Raw genomic sequence first — 19,469 nt, forward strand, 5'->3', positions numbered from 1 at the left:
AACTGACAGCACAAAACTCAAGAATGCGAAAGGTGGCACTAAATAGGACCATGAATACGTTACTGGTATTAGAGATGAAACAAAACGACAAAAAAGTAGCTCCTTGTATGATCTCTGGGAAGAAAAGGGAAGCCTCCTACACTGTTGGTGGGAAAGTTAATTTGTGCAGCCACCATGAAGAATGGTATGGATGTGTCCTAAAAACCTAAAAATATCATTATTATATGACCCTGCAATCCCACTCCCAGGCATATATCCAGAGAAAACTCTAATTCAAAAAGATGCATGCATCTCAATGTTCACAACAGCCCTATTTACAGTAGCCAAGACATGAAAGCAATCTAAATGTCCATCGACAGAGAAATGGATAAAGAAGATATGGAACATACATGCGATGGAATATTACTCAGCCATGAAAAAGGACGAAGCAATGCCATTTGCAGTAACATGGATGGCCCCTGAGATTACCATACTAGGTAAGAAAGAGAAAGACAAATGCCATATGATATCACTTATATGTGGAATCTAAAAATGACACAAATGAACTTATTTGCAAAACAAAACAGACTCACAGACAAAAAACAAACTATGGTTACCAAAGGGGAAAAGGGGTCAAGTTGGGTTAAATTAGCAGTTTGGGATTAGCAGATACAAACTTCTATATATAAAACAGATAAGCAACAAGACCCCACAGAGGGAACTATATTCAATATCCTGTAATAAACCACAATGGAAAATAATATTAAAAAGATTGTGTGTATACATATGTATAACTGAATCATTTCGCTATATACCAGAAACCAGCCCAACATTGCAAATCAACCATAGTTGAAAAAAAAAACCACAAAACCTTTGTTGAATGACTAAGTCTCATTTGAGCCTCTCTACACTTTTTAAGGTGAGACTCCCCAGGGAGTCTGCAGAGAGGCCAAGACTGAGATGCCACAGAATTAGTGCCATCAGAATCTGGTGAAGGGAAGCGTCGGAAGGAGAGAGGAGACGAAGGAGGTGGGAGGCTGCTGTTGGAGTTTCCCACGTGGCTGGGAGGAGGGTGGTGTCCTGAGGACGGAATTTCACGGCTCCTTTCCCCACATTCCTGCAAACAGTGCAACTTGCACAGTCAGTCAACCTGAAACCCCCCAGGAGACGATCCAGGCTCCTCGTGAAGGCTCCTGAAGAGCCCTTCCCTAGTCATCTCCACTCCCCACAGGGGAGGTTTCTCGTTCGCCTTCCCCCAACTGGGCGTTTTTAGGAATGTGAACAAGAGTAGGGGCTGGCTGGGGACCGGGACACAGAGCTGATGACAGACAGCACTGGCCTGGGCGTCGGGGAGCGGGTTCTGGTTGATGACTGGTCTCCTCCCGGGGCCCCCGGACAGTACTTTATCCCTCTCCGGGCGCCAGCAGGGTAAACACAAGGAGCTACTATGGCTGCGCATGGGAGAACTCTGTCATTCATATGTAACTGGAGCTTAAAGGTGTCAAGACTTAAAACCCACAATTAAGAAACCAAAGGTCCTTACCTTTGTTGGGTCTCCCAAGAAATCAAGAACGAAAAAGTTCTGTGAAGAGAAAGACAGAGGCTGTGGTGAGGAGGCTTCTGGGAGGAAAGCTGACCTCAGTGAGCTGTGCCCTAAGGTACCAAGCGCTCCCTCCTGGCTCCTGCCTGGCTGGGCTGGAAGGAAGCGGGCAGGACGCCCTCCCCTGGGACCAGCACAGGGTGCAGGGGTGGCTGCGTGAGGGGAGCTCTGCAGAGGACTGCTGCTGAGCCGCCCTGCCCTCCACCACTTCCCCTTATTCCTCCAGGCAACAATACCCCAAGTTTCCTTTGGGGGACCCCCCCTTCCCACTCTCACTCCATGATTGCAGGCATCTGTATGTGATCTCCGGTGCACCAAATCCCTGAATACAGGGACTACTTCAGGGGCGGACATGTGCCCATGTCAGTTCAATAGAGTTTACCCAAAACTTTTGCTGGAGTTATTGGGAAAGAGGCTTTTTAAGCAGATAGGATGTAAGACAATTGTTGTTTAACTTCCCTATGGGCCAGATCTGCCTAAGAGTGAAGCCAACACGGAAAGGTAAAAGCTGAGGGATAGAGACAGATTCTTAATAGCATCATATGTGCATCTGGATCCAGCCATGCCTGAAGCCATCAACTCCTGGACCTGTCAGTGAGTTACCTGAAGATTCTGTCACAACATATTCCTCTCTCTTCTCAAAGCACTTTGAGATGAATTTTCTCATCTTGCATTAGAAAATCCTGACTCATACAAACTCACTGAAAATTCTCTTTGTTGTAAGTTTACCACGATTGTATTGACTTTATTGTTATACTGTAGCTAACAGGCTTGACCAGTATGTATGAGGTCACCAAAAACGGTCTCTCCATCATGTGTTGTAGCTCTGCAATCCAGGTGCGTGTGTCCATGTGTGTGTGTCTATGTGTGTTTATTAGGGCGAGAAGGTAATCATGGAAACACTTCCACATGATCTCAGAAAACTCAGGAGGATTATAGAGGCTCCGGGTTTTACCAAAGTCACCAATTCTCCCTTCATAAATTGGACCTCATGTGCCACATTAAGAGATGCTGAAATAAATTTACATCCTTTCAGGCATTAGAAAGCAGTTGTGTTTTCATTGTTTGAACATATTGGTCACATCACGTGAGCCTGAGAAGCCAGGATCTAAGTCCCAAGGCCACACTGGAAAGGGCTCAGAGTCTGGTGTTAGAGACTTGTTTCTGGGAGTCCAGGAATACCCTCCGGAGTCCAGACAGAGAGCCCAGGTGCTTCGGTTACTCTGGACTTTCTTTCAAACCCTCCCTGACAGAGAGGATAGTTTCTATTGGCCCAGGGGCTATATTTATGGGTGTCCCTCCTGCTGTGGCATCTCTGTGATGACACACTGCCACAGACATCCATCAAGCCTCACAGGTCACCTTCTCTGTGAAGCATCCTTGCTTAGTATAACAAATACTTCCCCTTTCTGTATTCCTACCACACAAAGCCCACAAAGTATTTGGGTGTGTTTCTCCCTGGACAGTTCCTTGTGAGCAGGGACTACATATCCGATTCACATTTGTATCACCCTCCTTGTTACCACCCCTCCCCACACACACTTAACATAGCTGCATGGACGGATGAAGAGGTCAGTACGGGGAGTACTGGAGAGCCAGATGGACAAGTGGATGCAGGGACGCCACCGTGCAGACGGGCATGGATGTATCGCTGATTTCGGAGGGATGGATGAGGGAGCGACGATATTGGTGTCTGGATGGTGCACGGATAATTAACAATAGATGAATGAAGTTTTGAATGGACTTGTGGGTGGATAGATGAATGATAAGGTAGATGAGGAGAAGGTAATGGCACCCCACTCCAGTTCTTGAATGGAACATCCCATGGACGGAGGAACTTGGAGGGATGCAGTCCACGTGGTCGCTGAGGGTCGGACATGACTGAGCGACTTCACTTTCACTTTTCACTTTCATGCACTGGAAAGGAAATGGCAACCCACTCCAGTGTTCTTCCCTGGAGAATGCCAGGGAGGGGGAGCCTGGTGGGCTGCTGTCTATGGGGTCGCATAGAGTCGGACACGACTGAAGTGACCTAGCAGCAGTAGCAGCAAGATAGATGAATAAACGGATGGATGGTTGGATGGATTAATGGGTTGATGTATAGATTTCCTAGAATAACAACTGAGGCAGAGTCTTAAAAAATCTAGAAAAGTGGCCCACCATTGGCTTAAAAATGAAATGGTTTCTAAGTTAACTGAGGTAAATTGTGAAAATCTTTCCAAAAATATTTGTTTTTCATATTTCTGTCTCTGAAGTTTAGGATGGTAGTTACCTCTGAAATATACAATGTTTAATTTGTAAAAATATATCTAAAAATGAGAATAGAAAAAATAAGTTTTGATAGATCTAGAGGATTCTTAATTGTTCATTATGTTCTTTTTTTGACTTAGCTGAAGTTTGAGATATTCCATAATAATAAAGAAAAACAGTTCCCCATTCAGATCCAGAGGCTGACACTGCTCCTGGGAGGTGAGAAGCTGTCCCAGGTAATTTTTCTAGGGCAAGAGGACTGAAGCTGAAATGGTGAAGCCTGGGGCCAGGTTTCCAGGGTGCGGGGCTTGTTTGCAAGAGAATGGATGCACTTACCATCTTTTGTGTTATCTCCAAGAGCTCGTCCTCTGTCTTCTGGCGCAGGCAGTGAACAAGGACAGCCGAGGTGGTGGTTTTGCACCCAGCAAAGGCAGCAATTCGCTAGAGAGAGCACAGGTGACAGCAGAATTCAAGAGCCCGTCTTCTCCCTCCATCGAAACCGAGGTGTTCTGTCCCAACCTCAGTTTCCAAAGGCAGCCCATGGTAGCAGAAAACACCCCAGACCAGGACTTTCCCTGGGGGTCCAGTGGTTAAGAATCCGCCTGCCAATCAGGGGATCCGGGTCGATCCCTGGTCTGGGAGGATTCCACCTGCTGCGGGGCAACTAAACCCACGCGCCACAGCTACTGAAGCTCCCGCACCCCAGACCCCGGGCTCAGTAACAAGGGAACCCACCACAGTGAGAAGCCTGTGCACCACAGCTGGAGAGAGCCTGCACACAGCAACAAACACCCAGCGCCGTCAAAAATAAATACACAATTTTAAAAATAATAAAATTAAAGTTTAAAACAATAAAAAAAAAAAAGAAGAAGAAAGAAAGAGAAAATGCTCCAGACCACTCTGTGCGCGTCCTGGGTCCCAGTCATGCCAATTATACAGCCTCTGCTCTGTTACTTTACGTCTGTTAAAATGGGCACAATATTCTTGAAACTGAAGAGAGGCAGCAAGGAATGGAGCTTAAAAATGTGGAATCCACAATCCCAGTGTCTAATTTAGAATCTTGGCTCATCCAATTAACAGCCATGTGGCCTCAGGCCAGTCACTTGCAAAGTGAAGCCAGAGGGGAAGATGCAGGAGAGAAGTCAGGTGCCAGGATGGTGGGACACTGGTGAGTGTGCACGGGCTGCCTGGAGCCTGGTCCAGTGTCTGACACGCAATCAGTGCTCAGTAGGTGTTTGCGAAATAAATGAAATGACCGTAAGAAGTGGACAGAGTGGGCAGAGAGAGAGGGAGGGAGGTAGGGCAGGAATAAGAATCTTAGATTCCTTCACTGTCTTAGATTCCTCCCTTTAAGTGTGGCTGCTGGCTCCACCCCTGCACCAAACCAGCCTGACCAAATGCTCCACATCAGTGACTCCTGTCTTCCTAGCATTCTCCAAATAAAGACAAAGTCCCCACTAGGTCCTACGTAGCATGGCCCTGCCAGTGGCCCCACCCTCAGCTTCTCAGGTCCTGTCAGCACTTTCTGCCCCGGAACATCAGCCTTCCTCACTCTCTAACTTGAGACACCTGCTCCTGCCACAGGACACTTGCTCAGGCTGGTCCTCTTCCTGGATATTCTTTTCTTACCAAGTAATTTACGGCTTATCCTTCTCATCTGAACTCATTGATCATTACTTTTGCCAGAAGCCTTTCTAATAACTTCTCCCTACAAACTGGACGAGGGCTTCCCTGGTGGCTCAGAGGTTAAAGCGTCTGCCACCAATGCGGGAGATTCGGGTTCGATCCCTGGGTCGGGAAGATCCCCTGGAGAAGGAAATGGTAACCCACTCCAGTATTCTTGCCTGGAGAATCCCACGGACGGAGAAGCCTGGTAGGCTACAGTACATGGGGTCGCAAAGAGTCGGACACGACTGAGCAACTGAACGGAACGGAACAAACTGGACGAAGTGCTCCTTTTGGATTCTTTTCACATCAGGTACCTCGTCTTTATTGGTCTAGTCACAGTTGACTTTTTAAGTTTTCAATTGTATAACTATTACTCTACCTCCTAAACTATAATAGAAGCTTCATGAGGTTGCCAGATGTCAGGTTATATCAAAACTACTTGCTGAGTGAATGAATGCTCCAGGAACCTGCCCCAGTCACAAGCCCCCTGGGAAAATCCACTCCAGGCTCACATGAGGCCAATGAGTTCAGCAGACTCAGACCCTGAGGGAGGCAACACACGATGACAGGCCACTGCCCACTGTGCAGCCCCTCAGCACACCTGGCACACTTTGGGACGCACGCTCAGTGCAAAGTACACGGGGCTGGCAGCCCAGAGTCATGAGCCTGAGTCCAGCTCTGCCCTCATCACCGGCTGACCTTGACCAGCACTCCTGCTCTCTGCCCCAGTTTGCTTAGCAGGAGAACTGGGAGTGGGGCGGGGGGTGTCCTCGCCCTTCCTGGTCAGCCAGCCTCACTTCTAGGATTCTTTGAGGGTGTCAGCCAGACCCTGTGATAAGAAAGGGCCCTGACAACTTCAGCAGAGCAGAGCATGGTGCAGGGACAGTCCAGTGTGAGACCTACCTCAGCTTCAGCCTTAGAGTCCTTCTTGACCAGGCCAGGAAGGAGGGCAACGCCACTCTCTGAGATGGCCCGGTGGAAGAGATTCTTGGCCAGGGGAGATAAAACCTGGGAGGAGAGTGGCAAGAAAGGGAGTTTATGCTCACAGGGAGTGGGGTCTTCAAGAGCTACACCCATCCATAGCCCTGTCCTGGGCTCTTCCCATGGAGACCGTGGGGCTCAGTGGACATGACAGGTCCTTGCTTGACCTGACTGACCGTGTTCCCGAGACTGACCGGAGGGTCCATCTTCTCCAAGAAAACCTCCGCTAGAGGGAACCGGGTGTACAGAGCGAGGCATGCACTGATCACAACAGTCAAAGTATCTGAACGGCAGCTGGAAATTTCTAGCTTCGATTTAAACACACAGTTCTGATTTCCCACTTCCATTACTCAGGATTTATTTTAAGGAAAATGATCTGAAGGCAAAAAAAATGTCTAAGATGTTCACGTTATTTATAACAGGAAAGAGTGGAAATAACACAAGGTTTTAATATGTGACATTGGGTAAATAAGGTATTTCTCATGTTTACACGGAAATACTAATGACTATACACACAAAACATAGGAAATAACAATTAATGGTTAGGGAAACATATATGTTATAATGTAAAGGAAGCTTTTTTGTTTAAAAATTCATAGATATAGATAGATGATAGATAGGGTGATTCATGGAAAAAGGGCTGTTCTGGTGGCTCAAATGGTAAAGAATCTGCGTGCAATGCAGGAGACCTGGGTTCAATCCCTGGGTTGGGAAGATCCCCTGGAGGAGGGCATGGCAACCCACTCCAGTATTCTTGCCTGAAGAATCCCCATGGACAGAGGAGCCTGGTGGGCTACAGTCCACAGGGCTGCAAAGGGTTGGACACGACTGAGTGACTAAGCACGCAACAGCATGGGAAAAATACTAGAGAAAAGGAACTGTCCATGGTGAGAGTCACTGGCTAATGCGACTGTGGATGGATTTTTATTTGGGGGGTTATCTATTATTTTCTTTATTCTCCATTTTATAAAATATAAAAAGGTTTTCCCTGAATATTCAACTATGACCCTAGATGTTTTAAAAATATAGTAATAGTGCTCAATAGTGAGGCAATTGGAAGGTTTCTCACAGCTCCCAGCACCTTCTAATCTGGCTTTCCAGCTTTGCTTCCCTGGTGCCTCCCTCATTCCCATTCCCCACACCACACTCCCAGGTCCTGTCAGTGGCCCTCATCCCCTGTCCCATCCCGCATCCCTCCTCTTCCCCTTCTCCCCAGCCCAGCTCCATCCCTCAGCCGCAGAGACTCCTGCCCTCCCTCCTGGGCATGGACAAGCCTCAGAGCCCAAGCGGGGACCCCAGCCTGTTGCTAGTGCTCGTGTCTCCCTGAACTGCAGGCCTGGCTTCAAGTCAGACAAGGACACTCAGACCAACCTCAAGTCGGCTCCTCTGATTAATCATTTACACCCACCCCTACTTCTCAAGAGAAGTGAGGCGAGTCCAAATGTTAAAATGATTAAGAAGGAGAGGATGAGCCCAACCGACACAGGACAGGAAGAGTGTGTCTGTTGCAGCTGTGGCTGCAGCTACGGCCCGGAGGCTAAGCTGAGCCTGAGCATCCCGGAGGGACAAGGGGAGTCTGGCCACTACTCTCCACCGTCTGATGCTGCACAGAGTCGGGTCAGCCTTGAATCCAGATCTTGGAAGTAAAGGTCCCAGGACTAGATGGGCTGATCTGCAAGGGGTCCCATCAGCAGCCACATCAGGGCCAGGAAGACTTACAAGAACGGAGACACTTTCCCCTCCTGCTGACACTCCAAAGATGGTTACAGAGCCTGGATCCCCTCCAAAGTTGGCAATGTTCTCCTGGACCCAGTGCAGTGCGGCCACCTGGTCCAAGTGACCCCAGTTTCCCCGGCTGTGCTCGTCCCCTGTGCTGTGAGTAAGAGAACAGGGTGGGGTTGGGAGCAGAGATGTCCCAGCAGGGCCTTGAGGACCAGAGATGGCGCTGGGGGTCCAGGTGAGCCTTCTGGAAAGGACTGGGCTTCCACAGCCCTCACACGGGGTCTTCATCTTCTTACATCTTATTCTGGTGTAGGGCTCTAAATATCTATCCTTCATCTACTGATTGAGCATTTCCTATGAGCACATGGACTTTGCAAATATCCAAAGAAGGGAATTCCCAGTGGAAGAAACAGCAAGTACAAAGGCCCTAGGGTCCAGGAAACAGAAGTGTGAGTCTAGAACGTGCAGCTGCAGGGAGTTTTCAGGGTCTGCATGAGGACAGCCATGTCGCTGTGAGTAAGATGCAGCCATTGCAGAGAGGACATGATTCCACTCATGTCTTAAATGATCACTCTGGCTACTGTGGAACCAAGAGGACTTGGTGGTGACTGGATATGGGGAGTGAAAAAAAGAGAAGAATTCATGCAACCACAAGGTTTTTATCCAGAGTAACTGGAAGGGTGTATTTGCTAATAGTTGAGCATGAGGCCCTGTTGCTGGGAGAGGAGCAGTGTTTGCAGAGAGAGACAGTGGGAGTTAAGGGTTCTGTTTGTGGAGGAGTGAGGTGCCCTCAGCCGTCCCATGGGGAAGGTCAGGTCAGTTCAGTTCAGTTCAGTCGTTCAGTCGTGTCCGACTCTCCGCGACCCCATGAATCACAGCACGCCAGGCCTCCCTGTCCATCACCAACTCCCGGAGTTCACTCAAACTCATGTCCACAGAGTCGGAAGGTAGGAGACACTTAATGTGTGTACTTGTGGGCTTCAGTGGAGAAATGGCACTGAAAATAGGAAGCTTGGAAGTGCTCCCTGAGGTCACTCAGGGAATCGGTGGGACAAAGAAGAAGATGCACACAGAGGCTGAGACAGGAGGAGGAGGGCCAGGAAGAGCTGAGAAGGAGCACCCATGAGGGAGGAGGTGGCCAGGAACCTAGAGAGGTCAGCTTTTCAAGAAGAACTGAGGGATCACGTGTGGATCTGCTGAGGTTGGCCAAGAGATGCTGGGTCATGATGACCTGGACCAGAGTGGTCAGGTGTGTGGTCGGGGTGAAATCCTGACTCACGTGGTAGAGGAGAGGCTGGGGAGAGGAATTGGGGCGAGTACGTGCAGTTACACTGTCACTGGGAGCAGACACAGGCCGTGGGGGAAAGAGCTGAGGGGTCTCCGTGAAGGGGAACATCCTGGGACACGACTCCCCTGGGAAAACCTGTCTCCAGCCCACAGGTCTTTCCAGGGAGGTGACCACCCCTCCCCCGGCCCATCCCCCAGCATCTTAGGGTAAGAGGTCCTGGGCTAGTGCATTCTGGAAAAGCTTAGGAACTGCCTGCTGGAAACCTGGTTCCTGTCCACAGAGAAGCCATGTGGGAGACTCAGCCCTCACTCATGCATGTGCCAAAGTCCAGGAAGGAAACGGGGTGAGTGGGCCCAATGCTCCTCCCAGTAGATGAACCCCTGGAGTCAGATGCTCCTTACAACCTCCCAGTTCTAGGCACCGTTCCTTCACCTACAAGACTTCACAGAGCTCCCACATGAATCTGCCCCTTCCTTGTAAAAAAAATAATAATTTATTTATTTTAATTGGAGGCTAATTACTTGACAATATTGTGGTGGGTTCTGCCATACACTGACATGAATCACCCATGGGTGTGCATGTGCCCCCCCATCCTGAACCCCCCTCCCACCACCCTCCCCATCCCATCCCTCTGGGTTGTCCCATTGCACCGGCCCTGAGTGCCCGCTTCATGCATTGAACTTGCACTGGTCATCTCTTTCACATATGGTAATACACATTTACTTCCCCAGGAGGAAAGATGTGTGAGCCTCTAAGTGTTGTGCTGCATGGTAACTGTCATCTTAAAGACAGAGCAACGTGCCAGGCAGCACAGCGAAAAAGAGACAAGTAGTTCAGATGAGATAACAACTGGGTTGGGCTTGGTAGGAATAGTAGGAGTTGTCAGGGAGATTAGGAGTTTTCTGTGTAAGAGCTCAGAAGTAAGTGCACCAAGGTGGCTGGGGAATGAGAAGGTGTGGAGCCCAATTAGGAGGGGACTCAGATGTCTTAGTAGGAAGCCTAGCAAGGATCCTTGAGGGCTTCCCTGACTAGAGTGGGGTCCTAGCACCCCCACACTGGGGCCAAGGTGCCACCAGGAGAGTCCAGGGTCTTACCTGAAGAATCCCCAGATGCCCAGACGGTACTGAATGGTTACCACCACCACATTTTCATGGGCAGAGAGGACCAGCCCATCATGGGCTGATGCTCCTCCCATCAGCAGAGCTCCTCCGTGGATCCACACCATCACCTGGATGGGGAATATGCAACCACAGTGTTACTGGAAGCAGAGCTGGGGATGACCTCAGAGGCAGGTTTGGTCACCTACCCGTTCTCCATCTGAGGCCCAGGCCACCACCCCACTCAGGGCTCCCTGGCTGCCCCTGCCTGTCTCCCCTGCCCCAGTGCCACCTGCTCTCAGCTCCTCATGCTGAGAACATCATCATGGGGACAGCCAAGCTCGAGCATCATCTCCTCCCCAACACTCCCACCACCCTCACTCCTGGACCCCTCACCCAGCTCAGCACACTCAGCATGCAGAAGCCCTTGGTTAGAAGCTTGTTTCAGCTTCATCTTAGTTACCTTCTCTGTGGTGAATTCAACTTCTCATGTGAATGAATAATCATGTCAAGAAGCCTATGCCCTGGGTGGTACCTCATCTTAATATGCCTTCCTGCTGCCTCCTCTGCTCCCAAAATCTCACCCATCCTCCAAAGCCCACCCTAAAACTACCTCCTCCAAGAAGTCCTCAACCATTTGATGAATATGATCTGAAAACCTACTAGGTGCCAGGGACTGTGGTAACAATTGAGGCCATTCATAATGCATGTCCCCAAATTTAAGGAGTTCACAAAGCAAGAAAGTGAGAATAGCTAAAGTAATATTATAATCATTTTGTTAACAAAAAATTTGAAGAACTCACACATGAACTATGTGCCAAGAATTATTTTAAGCATTTAAAAGTAACCCATCCGTCAATGAGGGACAACTATTATCCCACCTAATGGACAGGAAAATGGGGGCACTGAACCACCCTGAGGTCACGCAGCCTCTAGGCAGTGGAGACAGGACTTGACCCCAAGCAGTCTGGCTGCAGAGGCCACATGTCGAGCCACCCGGCACACAGCAGCCAACGGCCATGCTGCAGTCGGTTGGCTGTTGGGGCAGGAGGAATTCCTTCCCTTCAACTCTAACTGAAGATCAGGAAGTTGCCTCGTGTGCTGTGCCAGATGCTGCCATAAATCTTCATGTTCATCACTGCAAACTCACGTGTGATTATCCCTGATTTGAGGAAACAGAGCCAGGTCTCTCAGGCAGTAAACGGCAGAACTGGTATTTACACCCAGACTCTGCAGTCCCATGGTCTGTGTCCATTGTAGCGGTTCTCCAGCCTCAGCTTCCCAGAGCCCCTCCTCCTCAACACCTCCAATCCTTAACTGCCTCCTGGTGGAGGGACTGAGTTTGCAGTCTCCTCTTGAGTCCAGGCTGAGCCACGGGCTGGTCAGCAGCAGTGTGCTGTAGAAGCCAGTCCAGCTCGGTGCAGCTCTTCAAAGGCAGGGGCTGTGTGGTCATAGTTTATGTTCCTCTTTCTCTTAACCCCACTTCTAGCTAGGTGTGCGGGAGCACTAAGTATGTAACAGGCGAATGCATGAATGCATGAGTGATCGATTGTCCCCACCTCCTCAAGCTCCTAGTCCCAAGTTCAGACACCCTCCTCCACACCTGGGCACCATGCCACGGGTGTTCCTGGGAGATGGCTGGGTGCGCCCACCCCTGCCTCTATCCCTCCTGACCCCTCCTTTGATAGCACACCAGCTCCACCCTCCAACCTGAGTCTGGAAGGCTGCCCTGTCTCTGGGCTCCATTTATTCTGGAAATGCTGACTCACTGCATCACTAACCTGGGCCAAAGACAATTAGGAAGTGAAATTAACTACACGAAAATCTTGATCGTTGGCAAAGGAAAGTGCAGCCTTGTTGCTCCAGGCTCTGCTCCCCAACCTGTGACACCTAGTCACAGGAAGTTGTCAGAGAGGGTTTCTGTGTGCTGAGGAAAGGCCACACACAGGCTCCATGCTAGCCTGTGTCAGAGAGCTCCTGGCAGTTCCTGGAGCCCCGTGCTCCAGTCCTGCCACCCCTACTTTGTGACCTGGTCTTCCCCTCACAGGACCTCAGTTTCTCTGTCTGTAAGGGAAGGGTTGATTTGTTGGCTTATCTCCAAGATTCCTTCCAGCTCTAACTTTATTGGAAGTTATGTTTTACCTACTCTGGGTATCAGATTCCTAATCTAGCAATTAAGAGTCATCCTTCTTGTCCATCTATTAGCATGAGAGACATCAGAAACATTAAAATGTGCATTACAGATGTGTAGCAATCTCCCCCAGGGGCCCGCTTCTGGCCGAGGGGAAACAGGCGTGGGTCACCTGCCCTCCCTGATGCCAGGTTTGGCCGTGGTGCACAAGAAAGCCCTGGGGCCCCAGAAGACCCTTGGCCCAAGACGCCCCCACCCAACACTGCCTTCATCCCCTTCCTGTCTACACCAGCCTTGACCAGAGTTTCCCACTGCTTACCGGCAGCCTCCTTCTCTTAGTCAAGTCAGCAGGGGTGTAAATATTTAGGTAAAGACAGTCTTCAGAAAATTTAGGCTTAACACTCTTCATTCTGCTGTTAAAGTCTGAGGACATTTCTGCCAAGACTGTGCTTTGGGAACACCTGGGAGGGGCGAGGAAAGAGAAGACTCCTGGTGTTCAATCAGAGCTGATCAAGGAGACGCCTCCTGTCGAGAGGCCAGGTCTCAGACTGGGAGAATTAAGCCTGTAAACAGAGCTGTCTTAGCAGATTCCAGACACTGGAACGGGTGGGAGACTACCTGGGGGGTCAGGATAGGGGGTTCCAGGGCTCACCACGGTCTGGCGAGTGTAACTAATAAGAAGGCCTGGCACCTCCCCCTTTCAGGAGACGTCGGAACGCATTGTGTCAAGAAGATGCTGCTTATGAGCCTCGAAGTGGATCATTTCCTGCATGCCCTGGTTGCAGCTGACTCTCTGCTGCATAGCAAGTGCAGGGTGCTCACGCTCCTCGACAGGTCAACCAGGAGTTCCAGTCCATGGGAGACTTCCAAAAATGGTGAGAAGCCACTCTGTTGGCAGTCATTAAGGCAGGCAAAATATCTGTGGTGCAACATTAGGAGACCTTGGTTCTAGTTCTGCCTCTGCCACTTACATGCCGAGTGACCTTGGGCAAGTTCCTTCTCTGTTCTGGTTCCCAGTCTGCCATGTCTAAGTAGGGGAATGATTTCTATACGGGTCTGGCAGCACTGACATGCTAGGATTCTGTCAGTTCATCTTGTCAAGTGTTATGCATTGTCCAAATAATGGATGAAAGATCCAGCAGCAGTAACGGGCACAACTTAATATTTAAAAGACACTTGCTCCTTGTAAGGAAAGCTATGGCCAACCTAGACCGTATATTACAAAGCAGAGACATCACTTTGCCGACACAGGTCCGTACAGTCAAAGCTATGGCTTTTCCAGTAGTCATGTACAAGTGTGAGAATTGGTCCATAAAGAAGGCTGAAGGCTAAGGAATTGATGCTTTTGAATTGTGGTACTAGAGAAGACTCTTGAGAGTCCCTTGGATTGCAAGGAGATCCAACCAGTCCATCCTAAAAGAAATCAACCCTGAATGCTCATTGCAATGACTGTTGCTGATGCTGAAACTCCAATACTTTGGCCACGTGATACCAAGAGTCAACTTGTTGGAAAAGATCTTGATGTTGGGAAATACTGAAGGCAAAAGGAACAGGGGGTGGCAGAGGATGAGATGGTGAGATAGCATCACCAACTCAAGGGAGATGAATTTGAGCCCAGGAGATAGTGGAGGACAGAGGAGCCTGATGGGCTACAGTCCCTGGGGTTGCAAAGATTCAGACATAACCTATGGACTGAACAACCACAAAATCTTCAGATCAGGGGCTTCCCTGGTGGCTCAGTAGTAAAGAATCTGCCTGCCAGTGCAGGAGACACAGGTTTGATCCCTGATCTGGGAAGATCCCACATGCCACGGGGCAACTAAACCTGTGAGCCACAACTACTAAGTCTGTGCACTAGAGCCTGGGAGCCTCAACTCCTGAAGTCTGCACGCCCTGGAGCCAGTGCTCCGCAAGAGAAGTCGATGCAATGAGAAGCCCATGCACTGCAACTAGAGAGTAGCTCCTGCCATCTGCACCTAGATAAAGCGCACACAGCATCAAAGACCCAGCACAGCCAAAAATAAATAATAAAATACATGAAATTATTTTTAAAAAATCTTCAGATCAGACCCATGATATGGGTTCTATAATTATCCCCATTTTACAGTTGAGAAAACTGAGGCAGAGAGAGGTTAGAGAACCTGCCCAAGGTCACACAGCCATGAAGAGTCAGACTATGCATTGTTTATGTTTCCGAGGATATTATAAGCCACATTTCCAGATTTTCAGAAAGCAGGCAGGTGGCCCCCAGTATTGAGGTGCTTGGATGACATAGCTATCAAGTGACTGTCAGAGCCCCAAAGAGACCCTCCTGATTTCCATCCTGGGGGAGCTGTCCCCAGATCACCAAGGCAAGGGGATATAGTATTCATAAAAGGATACAATCAAAAGTTAATGGGAAAGAGAGTTCAACATCACTAGTATTGAGTTAAAAGGAATAAACTCTAAAATTATATACATAATTATGATGCTAATAATTATTATTATTTTGCCTACTCAATAGCCAAAACATTTTTTAATAATCTCCAGAATTGGCTAGGGCCTGGTGAATGAAAGTTTTCATATATTAATGGAAAGAGTGTAGCTGGAACATTTCTGGAAGGAAATTTAACAAAAGGTGATACTCTTTTACTCAGAAATGTCATTTCTTGGAACTTAGCCCCAATTACTGTGAATGGGCATAAAGGTTTGGCTACAGGATGTTCATCACAGTGCTAATTATACTATCAAAAATATCAAGAAGAACTTAATGGTCCCAAATAAGAGACTGGGTAAATAAACTATAACTCAATACCCAAGGTAATATAATGTCAGGCTGTGATATGTAATGACATATAACCATGTTCATGATAGAAATGAGCAAAGCAGACATCCAAAGTATCTGTATCGGGCTTCCCTGCTGGGCCAATGGTTAAGAGTCTGCTTTGCAATGCAGGGACATCGGTTTGATCCCTGGTCGGGGACGCTCTCACATGCCGTGGGACAGCAAAGCCAGGGCGCACACGACTGAGTCCGAGCCCTACAGCCGGTGCTCCATTCACAACAGGAGAAGCCACTGCAAAGAGAAGCCCACGCATCTCAACCAGAGAGTAGCCCCTGTTCCTGCAACTGGGGAAAGCCCACGTGCAGCAACAAAGACCTAGCACAGCCAATAAAAACTTAATAAAAAAAATCCAAAAATAATTGAAAAAAGTATCTGTATTGTGGGATATGATATTGTGATATAAGAAATATGTCTTTGGTCTTCCCATTTCCTGCAAGGAGTTCCTAAAACCCTAGGAATTCCCTCAGTGAAGAGACTGACAAATGCATCATTTGTTGTGTTAATGAGGTGGTTCTGGACCTCACCTAAGGGTGGAAACTAGCTACAAAAGGCAGATCCTGGAAATCCCCAGGATCCTCACATGTAGATGTCCTAGGTGTTCTGGGGGATGACTCTGACTTCTTTGCCCAACTTGGACACAGTGACTAGGACACACCGACTATTGCTCTCCTCCTTACTCGGCAGCAGTCACACCTGGGAGTTAGGAACTGGCGATACCCCAAAGACTCCCCACCCACACAATCCTGGCCCACCTCACTCCCCAGCTGCATGGAAGATCAAGACAGGAGAATAAACAGAATCATTACTTCTGACCCGCCCCCACCACTGCTCAACTCCTTGTTTATTCCAAAGCACCTAGCCTATTCTTACATATTATATAATGTTACCTTGCATATTGCTCAGGATCTGTCTTTCCCTGCTACAAAGGCAAGCTGCATGAGGGTGGGATCTTTCTTTGGGTCATTGATGGATCCCAGAAAACTAGAACATGCCTGACACACAGGAGGTGTTCCAGAAGTATTGGTTGAATAAAAGGCTCTATAGTGCTGTGAAATTCTGGAATGCTGGTAAGGATCTACAATATCTTGAGGATTCCAGAACAGAGCATGAGCCGCTCAGAAGATTGCCTTGGCTCCCACCTGCATCCCTTGGAGACTAACATCCCCACTGAAAGACGCCAAAGGCCACACGCCCGGCTTACATGGGAGGGTGAGAGGTGGTATTCTTCACGAAGGTCCATGGTTCTGCAGGTTGCGGTGGAGCAAACCTCAAGGATCCGAGAGGAGGCTTGGCAAAAGGAATTCCCAGGAAAACGGCCACAGGCTGTGCAAATCCTTTTAAGCTGACATATTTTCCCAGGACTCTGCCCTGAGCAGTCTCCACAATAGGTGGTGAGGGTGGCCGCCCTGGTGGACATTGAGAGGAAATGAGGACATGTCAGTGGTGAAGGTTTGAACTGGATTCTGGGTGGACTTTGGCACCTCTGCCATGTGATCTTGAATGTCCTCTCAACCCTCTAAGCCTCAGCTGCTTATGTGAGAGAGAGAGAAGCTAACTGTCCTTCTTAACTCACAGGGTCATCAGAGGGAGCGAGACTGGGGGTCACATTCTGTCTGTCCCATTCCCGCGGAGCAGGCGGTTATTTCTCACTGAGCTCAAATGCGTCTCCTGCAGTTGCCACATCAGGCCTGGTCCTCCCTGCTTGGGGACATCCTGCACCTTCATGAGGCAGGTGGCCTTCGTGTTGACCCCTGTTCATGCTCATCCCTCAAGTCCTCTCTTATCCGTCATCAACAGCTGCAGTTTGTTTAAGCATCCTAACAGGAAATGATTTCCAGCCTCTCATCCTGCCAATTGTTCCCCTTTAGATACAGACGAAAGGCCAACCTCTCTCTCAAAGTGTGTGGCCAGAACAGAGAAGAATAACCCAGATCTGGTCTCATATACACATCCGATGACAGCCTTCAAGAGATATGACGTGGACAGATGCTCAGTTGGCAAAGGTGAAAAAGTGGGTGATGGGCTGTGAGGTATGGGCAACAATGGTGACAGCAGCGGTTACCACTTGAGGTACATGTAATGTTGTGTATTGGGTACTTTCTCTGTGCCACATGGACATTCCAATGACAAAAGCCTTGCTAGGAAAACATTAATATGTCCATTTTCCAAAGAGGTAACTGAAGAAATGGAGGAAGCCAGTATGGATTTTTAAAAGATGGAAATAGACTGACTTGACCCAGATAAACCAGCAGAAAGGGGATAATCATGTACTTTTAACTCTGCTCCTACCCTCGGTTCTGGGCCTCTCACAGTGTCACAGCACCAGGAAGAGGATTAAACCCAGTGGAGGCTGGGCTGTCAGCACTGACAGCCAGAGCACTGGCTCTGGACTCAGGAGGCAGGGATAGAATTCAGAGCATGATATTCCAGCTGACTTTGGATACCTTTCCCTGTCTGAGCCTGTTTTTCCATCTATAAAATGGTACAGATGCATTCTGAGGGCTCTTGCTGCACCCTTGTATTAACCATGTCTTCTATGCTGTGTATTCTGATGCTTTGGTACTGGGAGCCTTGCTGATTCTGGGGCGACTGCCCCTCCCAGAGTTAGCCGATCCCTGGAGACAGGAATGAATTTTCTCTTCCAGCATGCCAGAGGCTGAACCCCAACCACCCTCTTTATCAGGCCTGCCAAAACGGCCACTATCATCCTGCCCTAATCACTCCAGGGCAAAGTACCTACCAGTTGTGGGCAGTCCCTAAGCCCTGGAGCATGGCGGGGATTGGCTTACCCTATCCAGCCCACTCCACCAACCAAGATAAATTTCTTGTCCAGATTCCTCCCTTCTTCCTCTGCCCCCTGGCACACCTGATGCTTCATCTTCTAGCCCACCAGGTGGTGTCAGGCTCCCTCCTCTGGGAAACTGGGAAAAACAATCTCTTAAATGGCCATTGGCTCCTGATCCATGGGCTTGACCACACCTCAGAGTGTCTACTAGTACACTGTAAGTTATAACAACTCTTTTACTTATGAATCCGTTTTTTCACTTTCTCCAATTCCAGGCACTCTTTAGAAAACAACCCATTTCACACTTACAACAGCCCAATGATGTAGATACAGTTCTCACCCCCATTTTAGCCGTGCAGAACTGAGACACAGAAAAGAATCATAACTTGTCTGAGAACACACAGCTACTGAGTTCTGCCTTGGATGGGAACCCAGCCACGCTGACCCCAGAGTGGCCATCAATACTCCGCTAACCCACTTTTAGCCATATCTGGACTAATGGTCAAGGGGGAAACACACGGAGCTCACCAAAGTCCTCAGCTGCTCAGCGATAGGTGAGCTGGTTGCCCTCCTGCATGGGGCATGGCCGGTGCAGCTGCGTCTCCCAGGGTGTACCCTCCCCTTTGTCTCCTGTCGCTGCCCGGAGTTGGCAGAGCCTCAGAGTCCTGACAGCGCGCGCTGCTGCGGGCCCCAGTGGCCTGTCACTGCTTTGCCCTGTACGCTTCTCCTCCACCTGGTCCCCTGCAAGGATTCCCAAAGACCGCTCGCTATTTGCATTTCAGGAGGACTCACCCCAAGCCGTGGAAATGGCGAGGGAGGTCAGGACCAGAGCGACGAGCCACATTTTGTCAAGACAGCAAGCTCTGCGTCCTCAGTCTCTGTGCCTCCGGAGGGCCTTATGAGTCCGCCCAGTTCCCGCCCCCTCCAGCTTCTCTCCCCAGCCCCGCCCCCGCCGCCCAAGAGCTGATTTGGAGACAACAGAAGAGCTCTCCCCGCTCCCTAAGAGGCAAGGGCTGAAGTTTTGGCGGCCAAGCCCGTCCAGGCCCCGCCCTCCTAGACTTTGATTCAAAGAGCTTGCATTAAACTTCCTGATTAGAGATCAGTTCAGTTCAGTTCAGTCGCTCAGTCGTGTCCGACTCTTTGC

The 19,469-nt window shown here is 49.2% G+C and overlaps 1 protein-coding gene across 5 annotated transcripts in view; it reads right to left on the minus strand.

The window, feature by feature from the left end:
• Positions 1 to 19,214, minus strand: part of LOC129557976 (liver carboxylesterase-like) — a 32,421-nt gene extending 13,207 nt beyond the window's left edge. Inside the window, exons 1-9 of one of the 5 annotated variants that reach the window (XM_088830969.1) lie at positions 19,118 to 19,214; positions 16,742 to 16,946; positions 13,036 to 13,177; positions 10,583 to 10,716; positions 8,198 to 8,351; positions 6,401 to 6,505; positions 4,166 to 4,270; positions 1,523 to 1,561; positions 851 to 1,096 (exon numbers count right to left, since the gene is read on the minus strand). In XM_088830969.1, coding sequence (XP_088687095.1) covers positions 851 to 1,096; positions 1,523 to 1,561; positions 4,166 to 4,270; positions 6,401 to 6,505; positions 8,198 to 8,351; positions 10,583 to 10,716; positions 13,036 to 13,177; positions 16,742 to 16,946; positions 19,118 to 19,169 — 1,182 coding nt within the window. In that variant the 5' untranslated portion in view covers positions 19,170 to 19,214. Of the gene's footprint in view, positions 1 to 850; positions 1,097 to 1,522; positions 1,562 to 4,165; positions 4,271 to 6,400; positions 6,506 to 8,197; positions 8,352 to 10,582; positions 10,717 to 13,035; positions 13,178 to 16,741; positions 16,947 to 18,853 lie in introns of all 5 variants that reach the window. The other 4 variants (XM_088830971.1, XM_088830973.1, XM_088830972.1 and 1 more) reach the window with 4 other exon arrangements.
• Positions 19,215 to 19,469: the final 255 nt, after the last annotated feature.

This window comes from Moschus berezovskii, chromosome 22 (assembly GCF_049115385.1).
Source record: "Moschus berezovskii isolate FMDL1 chromosome 22, NW_MosBer_1.0, whole genome shotgun sequence".
Lineage (NCBI taxonomy): Eukaryota > Metazoa > Chordata > Mammalia > Artiodactyla > Moschidae > Moschus > Moschus berezovskii.